We start from the raw sequence: 14,261 nt of genomic DNA, 5'->3' as shown, positions 1-14,261 counted from the left end.
TCAAAGTATGTTCAGTGCAGATGAGAGGACACAGTGATGTCCATGAGAACAATCCCCATACCAGGATATTAACTGTTTCTCATCAACCGTGGAGTCTAGTTGGTCGGAAACAGGTTGAATGTTCATAACGTTTTGGCTCACGAATGTCTATGAAGTAACTCTACTTACCGCTCAGAGTCTCAACAACTGAAGAGACAGAGTCGTTTTTCGACAATGTTTCATGAACTATTTTTATCATTTAAAATATTAATTAAATAAATAAATACATTAAATACGCATTAGTTAAATGCGTATTTAACTAACATTTAATGTACATATTTAAAAAAATGCGTGCATTAATGACTCTGAAAAGCGCAATTAGTTAAACGCATTTGAAAGTTGTATGTATTGCATGCATGAAATGCAGGGAACCTTCTTGTTCTAATAAGCTTAAATGTCTACAACTTTATAAAGCTAGTACCTCGAATAATAAATGCATAATGATAATACATTAATAAAAACTTCGTGAATCGTGTAGCTTACCTTTTGTTTAGGGCTCCTTAAGATATGTCCATGCATTGGTCTTTGTTCTCGGATGTGAACGGATTCCGAATCAATCTCTTCCGTGTATTGCTGTAGCTCTGGATTGAGAGGTTTACTTTCCCTAATACGAACCGCACTGGAATCGATCTCCTCTGTATAAGAATCTAGCTGTGGTTTTTGTGGTTTGGATTCGTGGACTTTTACAGCTGACGGTTCAACTTCCTCCATAGCGCTGGACGCCTCACTGCTTTCGCTTTCCTCTTCGGAGCTCTCCTCTTCTTCTTGAGCTTTTCCTTGCTTTACTTCTGTGGCTGGTGGAGTTGTTTGCGTTTTAGTTGAAAATGGTACCGCCTTGTTAGTTTCGTGAACGATCCTTGCTGATCCCGGGCTGACAGGAGAAGCTGCTCCAAGCATTTCATCAATATCATGACACTGGCTAATGAAAAGCGTCAGTTTTTCTTTATCATCTTCCTTATTTTTATGTCCGTGATCGTTTTCTTCCGAGTTTGTGGAGGCTAAGGAATTAACCCTTTCTCTTTCAAATTTATTTTCAAATTCTTCGAATGTCTCTGGTTCGTCATCTGTTCCTCCATGGAGAAACGAGTCTATGTCCTTGTACTGGCCGATAAACATACTTTTGCTATCTTTTCTGTTAGCACTTTCGTTCTGCTCGGAGTCTTCTTTTGCTAAATATATTTCTTTTTTCTTGTCATCATCTTTTGTTAAAATTTTCTCTTCTGTATTGTCATCTTCACTTTCTTCCTCTTCTTCTTCGCTCGAGCTTTCTTCTGTAGATTCTTTATGTGCTTCGTTTTTCTTCTGAACTGAAGTTGTGGAAGGAGTCAAATCAGCTTTATGGTTATCTTTATCTGTGGAACTTGATTTACTGCTACTATCAGATTCTACGCCAGAGGCACTAGTTGAGTCAGAAGGTCTTTTTTTACTAATATCTTCTAGTGGCCGTTTTACTTCTTCTTCTTCTTCTTCGTCACTTTCTTCTTCTTCTTCTTCGTCACTCGAAGACGACGTCTCTATTTCCTTCATCTTCTCATCTGGTTTTGTTTCTGAAGAAGAAATATGAATAACAGTTGGGGACTTCTGTACCCCGCATGAAGAATCTTTCGCTACTGGCAAAGTAAACGTTGCCACTTGATCGCCTTCTTCATCTTCTTCGTCTTCACTCTCTGATTCTTCTTGAACGTTAGTCTTGTCATCATCAGCCTCAACCTTTCCCTTGCACTCATATTCCTTTTCAGGACCGACGTCTAGATCTCTAATTTCTATGACAGGCGTTTTAATCATCCGATCTTCATCCTCATCTTCATCCTCTGTTTCAGTGCTTTCTTCAGTAGTGCTACTAGAGGATGATTCTTCTTTATCTGCTTTTGAATCTTTTTTGAAGAAATCACTAACATCTATACTTACAGAAACATTCCGACCTGAACTCACCCTTGGAGGGAAAGATAACTTCACCACTTCTCCAGTTGGAGAGATGACATCTGGCGAACTTGGAATGGAACTACTGGATTCTGTTACATTCTGAAGATTGGAGAGTTGCTCAGAAGAAGAACTCGTGCTTATCGAGTTTCGAGAAGATCGTGGAGTTTCTTGAGTTTTGCTAATAGAGTGAGGAACTGCTATTGTAAATGTTTCTACGACATCGTCCTCTTCTGGAGGTGTTTTTACATAAGAAGGCTGCTCCTCTTTTGCTTCGTTTTTCTTTTCGGCTTGAAGTCGATTAGTGTCGTCAACATTCTCCTTAGAACCCGTAATTTTTCGTCTTATTCGATTCGTGGTTTTGTTTTTTCCCGTTTCGTCAGATTCACTGCTACTAGAAGAGGAAGAGGATGAGGAAGATGACACATGCGCAGCAGGTCTTCTATCGAGCATATCACCTGACGAACTTCGAGAACGCATGGATATCTTACTGTGTGATCCACTTTTTGCGAGACCGTCAGCCCGACCTCGCGATTCGCTTTTTCGTAATTCAGCCATTTTACTTTTCGAACTGTTTCTCTTGAGTTCAAACTTACTACGAGAAGGTGATCTCACCGTTCTTGCATTTTCTCTCTCCTCTGAAGAGGATGACTCTCTGGAGGGGACGTAATCAGGACTAAGCTGACCGTGTCGATGTCTTTGCCTACGTTCTTGCCTCAATTCTTCTTGTTTCTTAAGGTACTTCTCTTTATCCTTTTCGTCTAAGTTCATGTTTAAGACAGACTTCCGATAATTTTTGTTAACATTTCCATCGTCAACGCCATCTTCTTGATCCTTTTGATCATTGGGAGAGGTATCACGTGAGAATATTGAACCCCCGTCATTTTCCACACTCAGGTGGCTTCGAGATGATGGTGCAACAGGTGGCTTCGTTTGCAATGTAGATCTACTGCCATACGACGAATATGATGGCGTGTGTTTACTGTAGTAATTTCGATCCAAGGGGAGACTAGTAGGCCTCAGTGCTGAACCATAATGTCGTTCTTTTTTCTCCATCCTGGCAAAAATTTCATCATCGCTAACTTGTGCGCTTGCGTCCACTGTTGTCACTTCCCCTCGAACAGGACGCTTAAATATCTTCATCATACTAGATACTGCATTTCCTGTTGTAATAAAACTTTCTTTACACGGAGAAGTACCTCGACAAACTGCAAACCCTTCGTCTTCACTTGAACTTTCTGACTCTTCAGAATCGGAATCCGAAGTAAAGTCTGCTGGAGCTTTGCATCCAGGCCTTATTTTGGATTCTGATTTGGACAAGGAATGATTTGCGAACACATCGCCGTTCTCTTGGCCACTACTTTTACTCGAGGTGCTGTCACGGCTGCTTTGACGGGAGTAAGCAGGATGCTGGCTAGAACCACTGTTTCTCCGAGGAAATTCACCTTCACTATTTCTCCTACAAGTGTTATCGTCGACGTTATTATTGTTCGAATAATCTTGATCGGTGCTATTTTTTCTTGAGGAAGTAGTATAGTCCCTGCTTCGAGATCGAGAATATCCCCTGTTGTCACTCTCCCTACTAATGCTGCGGGAGTAGTTGCGTCCATAATTTGGTTCTTCCCGGTTCACGGGTCGGGAGTAGGAGCTATAGTTGGGTTGATAAGGGGAACGAGAAGAATGATTGTCTAAATGACGTTCATAGCCATACGTTCCATATGCTGGCTTTCCGAAATCAGAACTATATCCTGATCTGTTGTAGTCAGAAGTGTAGCCTGACCTGTTGTAATCAGATGTGTAACCAGATTTTCCATAGTCCGAAGTATATCCATACAAATCTCGAGATGAGCCCATGCTAGTAGGAGTTGAAGGAGACATATACAAGTAAGAATTTTTGGGAGTTGGATAACCACCGCCGCCATAGTTGCTATATGAGGGCACCTGAAAGATAAATAAAACATTATGACAAGTATGGCAAAGACGATAAGATGGAATATTTCTTAAAAAGTATTTTATTTACGTAATCGAAATGAAACTATTATATCAGATAATATTACAACCCTTGAACCGTTTCTCGATATAATAAAATTCACTGTATACATAATTTTCAGTCTGGTTTGAATTGGTTTCAATTAAGTAGAAGCAGTGAATTCTATGAGGCACGTATCCATAGTTCTTAAATAGGTGTGTTAGAATGTCTATCTGCTTATCTGCTTAGCATGTTTTTGTTTTACGACATGCATCCTGTAAAATAGACAAATTGTCCGGAAAACCCATCCATTTAATAGGCATAACACACTAGTCTGTTATAGTCCTGAAACAGTTCAAGAAAATGAGATGAACGAAATTCTGATAATTCTCATTGGAAATCATATTAATAACATTCTCTTCCTCGTCACTGGATGATGAAGACTTCTATCCCCATTTATTATTATTATTATTATTATTCCTGATACCTCCAAGTTTAGTGTAATATGACTATAATGCACCGCTTAGAAGAAGAGAACCATCCGACCAACGTGCTTTTTAAAATTTGTTTGCTGATGTATGATTCAAAGTGTGACGAATTTCACAATGCAATGGAAATGCCACTAAGAATATATCGACGAAGTTTTTTAACGAAACATTATATATCTCAGTACGCTATTCAAGCATACACAGATCAACCTTATACTAATCGAGCTACCGAAGAAGTAGCCGGCCTGGTTGGGTTGGCAGAGTCGTTTGCGTATCCGCTCTCCAGCCAAGAGATTGCGGGTTCGAATCGCACCAGGGGTATGGATGTTTGTGAGTATCCTACTAACCGTTTACCATATGCACTACTGTAACCTGTGTACTGGCGAAAGTATGATCTTTGCGCCATAAAAACCAAACATAACTAACTGAAGAAGTTAAAGATGCTATTATTCTGTTTATTACTCATTACTGATACCCAAACTCATACATTACATTCAAGCTTGTAGTTCTACTTAAAATACTCATACATTTATTTAGATGTCACCGACGTTTCATCACGATATCAAGATTTCAAAAAGAATACAGATTCTAAAAATTTCTTATGATATTTTAGAATATTGCTTATTTTGAATACCTGTTTGTTTAAAATAATAAATATTATCTTAATATGCTATGATAACGTGTAAAAGTCCCACAATAACCAACCAAGTCGAACTTATATAGCTGAATCGAACAATATGGCAAATATCTCGTTCCATGCGCTAAATGCTGATCGCCTGAGTGGAGAGGTCCAGATCTTTTCATCTGGCAATTTAATCACTTTTGTATGGAGCATATGTCATAATATCATTCCTGTTTACGTTCATATGCATTTTTAATACCTCTCGAGTTTCCTAACAGTTGCTATCGCGTAGCAAACAATAAACTGTATTTATATTAATTTATTTCATGAGATTTTGAATTGGTAAAAACTATGAAAAACTTATAGGCTGTTTCAACAATAATTTCATAATTCCTTTATATTTTTTCTACAATTTTTGTATGCTGTTTGCAGACACATCTCATTTGCTCTTGTTGCAAATTTAATGTTATCAGTTACATTAAAAATCAGATTAGTTAGTCTGAGTGCTGCAATTTGAGGAATCTTTTATCCTTTTTCGTATTATTTCTTTAAATCGTCGAAGAAGGACCCTGCAGATGATGAATACAGACGCATTTTTCATCTATAGGAGACAGCAGCTTGAAATCACCGATCCATCTTTTCCGTTGCACTATTTCTTTCCCGTGGGAGAAGACCGAAAACTTGATGCTCCTATAAATTATATATTTGGTTTAATCCTTTATCCAAGTGTAAGCAAACAAAGTTTGCGTTTGAAGTATCTTCAGGACAAATGTCCACCTTTGACACTAGTTACTCCAGTCCTGAAGATATTTCAGGCGCAAACTTTGTTTGCTTACACTTGGATAAAGGATTAAACCAAATATATAATTTATAGTATAACAAAGTGAAAAAAAAAACACTTCCGATATCTTGATGCTCCTATTTTTGTTCAAAAGCAGCTAGTCATTTGGTTGAGTACCGTAGCTGTTTCATCCTTTGCAGTCATGTTTGCTCTTGTTGGAAGGATTTTATATATCTTTTACTGAGATAAATTTTCTACGCAATAGATTTCGCCTGATTTTTATGCATTGTACTGTATAACAGCTAAGAAATATATTTTAAATTTTTAAATAATAAGGAAAAAACAAATCTTTACTCAACATGGGTTTACTAAGGGAAGGTCATGTTTTAGGAACTTGCTCACATTCTATAACAATATTAATCGACGTTTAGGGGCCATGTGGTGGCAAAGATATTGCAAATACAACTCAAAAGATAATTGCAATACTGAAACGAATGTTAACATGTAAAGATAAGGATGTTATTTTGCCTCTTTACAAGGCCTCGATAAGACCTCACTCGGACTATTGTGCGCAGGGTCTGGTCTCCTAGTTTCCATTGTGATTCTGATACAGTGGAGAGAGTGCGAAGGAAAACGTTAAAAATGATATCAGGATTGTGGAATACCGATTATGAAGACAGATTGAGAATTTGTAGACTGCAGACACTATCAAACAGGAGAAATATGATTGAGACTTACAAACTTCTGAAAGGGTCATACAGGATTTCAATTGATGGAATTTTTCAATTTATGGAGGGTGAGGAAAGGACGAGAGGGCATCCTTGGAAGCTGAGAATGAAGGCCACCAAGAAGGGTGTGAAGGCTAGATTTTTCTCTCAGAGGGGGGTGCGTGATTGGAATGGATTGCCATTGGATGTCGTGAGTGCAAGCAGTGTGAATAAATTCAAGAATAAGTATGACAGCTGGTGTGTGTAGTATGGCCTTCCTCGATGAGTCTCTGACTCCCTGGAGGTCTCTCTTATAATAATAATAATAATAATAATAATAATAATAATAATAATAATAATAATAATAATAATAATAATAATAATAATATTCGGTCTTACCAGGTATGTTTTATATTATATTCAACTGGAGAACATTTTAAAGATTAAATACATGCTATTTTGTGCACTTAATTATGGCATAGTGATTCGTACCGTGTACAGGCAAGTGATTAAGAAAGGAGGTGCCTGATATTTTTAAACAACTTTATATTTTTAAACAATTTCTTGTGGTAATCCTTGAGGAAAATGGTGTGAGGAGGACTTTTTAAGAACAGAAGTAGATGGGAGGAAAGAGGAGGAGGAGGAGGAGGAGGAGGAGAAGTTGGTTCTGCGGGTTTGAAGGTGAAGAGTGAACAGAATGCCGTGCCGTGTAGCGGTAGCTTATAGGCCTAAGAAAAAGTAGAGGAATGAATGATTTAGCAGTGTTCAGAGGAATACTTCCTAAGAAAGGAATAGACAGAAACAGAGCGTCTTCAGAAAGTGACTGAGTTAGTCTGAGAGAGAGAGAGAGAGAGAGAGAGAGAGAGAGAGAGAGAGAGAGAGAGAGAGAGAAGGACGGTGACGAGGAACAGAGGGAGAACTCATCACTTCACCGAATTGCCTTCTTATAGATAGCATCAAGCATTTTAGGCATGTATTTAGTGCACTAACACAAATACACAGTCCTAAGATAGGATGGATTTGGGATTTTTACAGTGTAAAAATGCAAGAAGGTGTTCTTGAGCAGAATATAACTCCTATTTTTTAGAGACGGAGAGAGACTTTCGGATCTAATGAGTTTATGCCAAGAAATACTAGTGGGGTGTTAATAGGTCAGTCGAACAAGAGAGATTCCTTTTGAGATCTGATCTTTTGAGATCTGAGTATTATAAAAGGTAAGTAGATAGAAGATGTAATCGTTCTTGGTGAAATAGCAGGGAACTGTGTTTTAGTAAATTGAAGCGGTTTATGTCACTTAACCCATAAAATATTGCAAATCTATAGTACATAGGTGGGCTAAGGATTTTGTTTCTGTTTTTATTAATTTTATATTTTTTCATTACATAATCTGGAAATACATCTTACAGACTAAAAATGAAGCTTTATCAAGCCCCCCCCCCCCACCTCAGACCTCCAATAAGATGGGTGGTAGTCTCAGACACGACAACGAAATTCCATCTCCCACCTAAAGACAATCACATATGTCAGCGGGGATTCGAACTCGCAGCTTGGAGAGCGGTTACGTTAATCAATCGGGAAACTAGGCGGCAGATGACAATATTATCCTCATTCCACTAGAATATTTCAAGGAAAACAGTGTTTATGGCACGTGTGTATGTGTGTGTGCGCGTGCGTGCGTGCGTGCGTGCGTGCGTGCCTGCTTTCATCAAAACTATGGGCACAATACGAAGTCAATTGAGTGCAGGTCATTTTTGTACATAGAAAATAGCGTGTACTTTTGGGTTACGCCTGCATTTGTGAAAAAAAAATCTGAAAATACGAAGCCATCTGCCAAGGGTATGTAAAACATTCTGAGCTTTTAATTTAGTCTTATTAAAAAATCTTTTACTTTTGTAATAAAAAAATACTGTCATTACAAGTAAAATTTCATCTCGGCAAAAGATGTTGCTGCAAGTAATTTACAGAGCGAAAATATTCTACTATTGTCTTTTTTTTAAATTCAAAGTGGCTATTTGACTATTAGGATACACTTGAGTCATTGAAAGACAGGTTATTCATTTTATTGCTAGTTAAATCTTTACAATATTTAATACTAGTGTAAAACGACCGAAGTCTTTTTTTTCAAGTTTGGGGCCTTATATGTTCTCTATGTCACTGTAATTATGTACGATACACTTGTTACAGAAAAAAATCATCTTTCTTCCATTGGATAATATGAATTATTTGATTTGATGCCCTTTTTTGTAAAACGGAGAATAAATAAATAAAAATAATGAAACGAAATATCGGAACAAGTCAACAACCCATTTTAATGTAGATGGTATTTAGACCATTCTGTGATTAAGAAGTGGGAAAGTGATATTCCTTTTGAGCACTGACCTCAGTTTATTTGCAGCATTTGGCACACTCACTACATAGCCTCAAAGCGAAAAGTTTACATCACAGAAAAACAAAATGAAGCAAGCGATCGAGTAAGAGAAAAAAGAGAGTCATAAATTAGAAAATAGGAAGTAGGACAGATCAGACTTTGTTGACCAGAAAAATGTACGGCAATATCATCATTCTTTATATAACATTGAAAGTCGTGAAAAAAATCAAAACACAGAGGAAAAGTAATGAATGTGTTCCCTCCATATAGTACTACTTCGTGGTAAGAAGGATGGTGCTAATCTGAAACTGTTTTACAAAGTGAAAGAAGAAAAGTTTCGTAAAATGAACTGCTCGAGGTTTTATTATTTTCCCTTCGAATATGTTAAGATTTCAGCAAATGGCAACTGTTTGAATTGAAAGTAAATAAATAAATTCCGTGTGATGATATAGCGTTCCCCCTTTATCCGGGAGTTCACGGTACTATCTAGTCCCCCGAAATTTTATCCGGGCTCCAGAACCGGCATAGGCTGACGAATCAGACCCATGGCTGGGTCAGTATTCCTGACTGTAATCCGTGTGTGTCCTCAGACCGGTTTGCCTGCTTGCGGGATGAAAAACACCAGATAAACTGGCGGAAAAATCCCTGCTGTCCACGCCCAAGAATGGCTAATTTGGCTATGGCTGAGGAAGATTCTTGAGCTCCTCGCGTCATTGACGGGAATCAAACCTAGGACACTCCTTCCCCAGGCATATGGTTGCGAAGCGCAAAGCCACTAGGCTAACCACACGAAATTGAAAGTGAAATAAAACAATGCATACAGATTGTTACGTCTTATAGTCTGCCATGATTTGCAGAAACAGATAAAGGATCTTTAGACTACATGATGCATTAAAAATGGGATAAATGCTTTCTTACACATAAAACACATTATGTTAATAATGAAAGGATAATTATAGAGACTTTTAATAATTATAGAGAATGATAACTGTAGACTTTTTTTATTAACTATGCAAATTGAGTTAGTATGTGTGCACAAATATTTCTTTACTTTGAAATGATGTATTCTATTTGTCCATACCACACTTATTTTTTGGCTCAAAGCTATTTACTGTCAAATTGGACATCATTTCATATTCTAAAACTTGCAATAGCAAAAATAAAGTAAATAAAGAAATAAAATCCTCTAATGCCTGTTATTCCCAAAGGGAATAGACCCTAACTTTTTTTTTTAAGTTCAGTTTGATTATAACGTTTTGAAGAGTTATACTCTATCAACTGAAATTGAAATAAAGACTTTCAATGAAGAAATCTAGGACAAGATTGACAAGTGTGGCCATCTTGTCCTAAACCATAACAGGTTTATATTATGTCTGAAGCAGTGGAAGATCTAAGAGTAGATGTTTTTGTTATGGGATTAAAAACTTGAAATTCTGTGAAGAAAACCTATTTGAATACGCCAAAGACCGACCAATTCGGAAACTACTTGAAGCAAGCCTAGGAAAAGTTCCTCTAGTTGGAGGATAAAACCTGAACTTATAAATGTCTTTCTTTGGAGGGTCTACCTTTGTGGAAGTAAACACCATTTCCATAGGGAAAACAGGGTAAACAGAAAAAGATTTATTTGAGTCAAAATTAGCGGATATATATCAGCATTACATCAAAATTAATTCCTTTTAAATAAATACTTTTCATAAAATCACTGATTTGCACAGCGGTACATGAAAGGGAATGGAGAAGAGAAAATGATATTTTTGATTCTTCATATTAACTCCAAAGAAGCCCAAAATCATCCATTAAACTTGCAATTATCTTGTAACCATATATCTGAACTTACACACACATACACACTCTCGCAGAGCCACTTATACAGAGTGGCCCATAAGTTACGAAGGAATTTAAACATTTAATAACTTTTTATTTGTTTTATTATTTTTTATTATAATGAAATACTATAATGAAATACAGAACCTGGAGATTTTCTGTTATTTATGAGAAACCAATTATCTTATAACCGCGCGCTGATTTCTGCACGAATGTACTCCTATGGGATTACCATTACCTGAAGGAAAGGGTGTACGTGAACAAACCTCAGATAATCTAACAGTTGAAGGAGAACATTCGTGCAGAAATTAAGGTCCTGCAGCCAGAAACATTAACAGCTGTCATGGAACATATCATAGAAAGGGACCCGTGTTTATAAAGCGGAAAATGGAAGGCATTTACGTGATGTGGTTTCTCATAATTAACAGAAATATCTCCGGAGTTCTGTATTTCATTATAATAAAAATAATAAAAATAATTAATAAATAAAAAAAGTTATTAAATGTTTAAACCCCTTCGTCACTTATGGGCCACCCTGTATTATCAATGAATTTACTCTGAAAATGCGATAGCTTCACTGTAGCACAGTGCTACCTGAAAGGAAAACAACTTCTTTCTCGCTTACTCTCTTCGGAAACAGAAAATGAATGAGTGCGGTTTCTCAGAGAATATTTTAGTGTCCACTGATCACGTTGTGGTTGGTGCATAATTTTAGGATGGAAATTATAGTTTTTGTTCAGCACAACATACATGAGCAGTTCTGAAGGGGGGGGGGGATACTATATTAATCAAATATCGTACTTTGAATCGTGACTTCTGTGGTTGAAGTTGATTTTTCTAAAGATTGAGACAATATATTATCATACAAATGTTATTTATTAATATTTTCGTATCGGCACTTATCCTATGATAAGGTTTTTCAGCAACAAGTATGAAACTTATTAGATTAAGTCACTACAGATAAAATCAACGAAACATGGAGTGTCCAATCCTAGATCATCATACACACACGTTCATACATGAAAATCAAATACACTTCCATACAGAGGTTACAGACAAAATAGGACACGTCTTAAGATTTGATAACGTCACCGTTAAGTTAAGCTCATTACACACAAGAACACATTAATTCATTATCAGGCTGATGAAAGAAACTTTAATGCTATTCAGTTTTAAGATGTGGCAACGGAGTTGAAGAAACAAACCGGTGTAGAGAAATGCGATAACATAAACAGATAAAACATCAACAAAGAAAAGTTCACAATTCGGATCTGCCCTGTGAGCTCTTCTTGTGGAATGAGAAGACAAAATTTCTCATTTTGTCTTCTCATTCCGTTAAAATTAAACTATAAAAATTCCATACTAAGAACTGTGCTATCTCTCGATTTTTTTTAATATTTGTTTTTCTTGTAAATATATGTTTCTATAACTTAATCTAATAAGCTGTACAATTATCTCTTAAAAATCTTATTATAGTATCAGTGCAGTAGGATAATATTAAATAACATTCATTTGACAACATACGGTGGTAATATGTAACAAAAAAAGTTTTGTACTGTCATTTTTATATTTGTAGTAATATATTCGCTTAATTATAATAACTTTTCAGAAGGGAAAAAATCGATACTCCTCTTTTTCAAAGAATCAAAACTATGTCAAGTGTTTATCAGTCAAGTCATTCCGTTAAGCAGCCAAAATTATTTTAATCAAATGAACTTTTTAAGGTACTGTTCCCACTAGTGTCATATGCAATCTTTCACATATGATACCAGGGGGAATATTAGTGTTGTTGATATACTGTATGACTTGCAAATACATCGAGTTTTCATAAAAAAATCACCCAAAGCATTGTCCGGATTTATCGAATTTTCGTTTTTCATTCTTTGAGAATCAATTAATGCAAACATCAGTCGCTCTAACTGCTTACTGTATTCGATTACGATTAAAATACTTTCATTGCTTTAAAATTTATTGGAATGGAGAGATTATAAACAACATTGTTAGGAAGAATTTTTCGCTCCTCAAATGGCTCTTCTAGATCACTAGATAGTTCTTTAAAATTTAATTATTGTACTGCTCATCGTATCATCCATTTGCTTCTTAGGCCCAATGACCTACTATGACCAAGTAATATGGCTTTGATACCAATTTTGATACCCATTTTTCCAAAGACAGATGAGTAATAATCTCCATTAATCTTATCTCCATTGTTTCTTATATATCTTATTTATGTGTGTTTTTCAGACCTTTTTTTTTCAGGAACCTACATTTTCTAGAGGAAACCCTGTTATCTCCGTATAAGAACAGCTATGGACCATTCAATTAAAGTCCTTTAATTTGTCGATAATGAAAAACAAATTCAACTGATTCTCTTGAATACTATGGAACTAAATGTAGTAAAAATAATACAAGTATTGATCCAACTACCAATAGGTTTTCTTCTGTAGTTCAAACACTACGCTCATGTGTTGGGTTCAGTGCAGTTATGAAAATTGTCATGAAGGAAACATAATCACTTGAAGTGAAGCATGACCAACGGATGTCTTTAGAGTTAATCATGATATCGTATTTTCTTTCGTGGTTTCTTATAATCATCTGAAACTCTCTTTAAGAATACCGTTGTCCTAGCATTATTTTTTAATCCCCGTCGTTTCTATTTCATTCTTACATTTACTGATAGATTTATTAATAAGATCTTATTAGTGAACAAAGCATCACAGACAAAAATATCACTTGGGTAATTCAAGCTAAAAAGACACACTGCTGTCACCCTTCATGCCGCAATTTGCTGTTTGTTTACCTGTTTTTCAATGAGATGTTCAATAAGTTCTGAATTTGATATCCTCACTGCATATTTTTAGCATAAGGAGTTCTGTTAATGACGCCAAACATAAATAATACCTCATTGAAGCGGCTTCTATTTCACAATGTTGAGCAGGTACAAATATTTTTAAATACTTGTTTTAAACAGATAACATATCTTGTTTGAAATTATTCTGTTACAGCCTTTCGTAACTTTCTGCTCTGTTCTGTCTAGCTAAACAAAATACGTAGGATTTTGAAAGAACTCTGATAGCTGCACTACTGTATCATCCTTGGTAACAGTTAAAGAAGCAAACCTGCGAATAAAGGCTTCTAAAACGTTGCACAGAAGCAGAAATTAAACCGATTCTTATAATCTGCGTTACAATACGAAACCAGCATCAGAATAATACTTCATTTGACCTCACGGGGTATCACATATGTTTGAGAATTTTAAGGAAATTTCAAAACTATGACACTTGAAATATTTAAGATAAAATTTTAAATAACTTGACATTAAGTAACAAAAAAACTTAAAATAGGAAGCTAGGGAAAAAGGTATTTTTGGATGCAACAAAACGTATTATGCACAGAGGCGTAGTAAGGCTATTGCCAATGTGACCCCGGCCATAGGTGCTAATTTTACATAGGCGCCAAAATTCCTCACGACGTCTCTGTTTTATGCATAATATTCATGAGTGTATATGGATCCTTCAAGCTGGCAGTGAATTTATTTATTAG

The 14,261-nt window shown here is 36.1% G+C and overlaps 1 protein-coding gene across 1 annotated transcript in view; it reads right to left on the bottom strand.

The window, feature by feature from the left end:
• LOC150100865 (uncharacterized) overlaps window positions 1-14,261 on the bottom strand; it is a 583,033-nt gene that overhangs the window by 489,332 nt on the left and 79,440 nt on the right. Inside the window, exon 3 of the mRNA XM_090401746.1 lies at window positions 523-3,900. Coding sequence (XP_090257872.1) covers window positions 523-3,900 — 3,378 coding nt within the window. The remainder of the gene's footprint in view (window positions 1-522; window positions 3,901-14,261) is intronic.

The sequence above is a fragment of the Typopeltis vanoorti genome, chromosome 12 (genome assembly GCF_054136105.1).
Source record: "Typopeltis vanoorti isolate ZY-2024b chromosome 12, IOZ_Tvanoo_1.0, whole genome shotgun sequence".
NCBI lineage: Eukaryota > Metazoa > Arthropoda > Arachnida > Uropygi > Thelyphonidae > Typopeltis > Typopeltis vanoorti.
The sequence above is the reverse complement of the archived record's forward strand: the minus strand, read 5'-3'. Positions and strand labels throughout refer to the sequence as shown.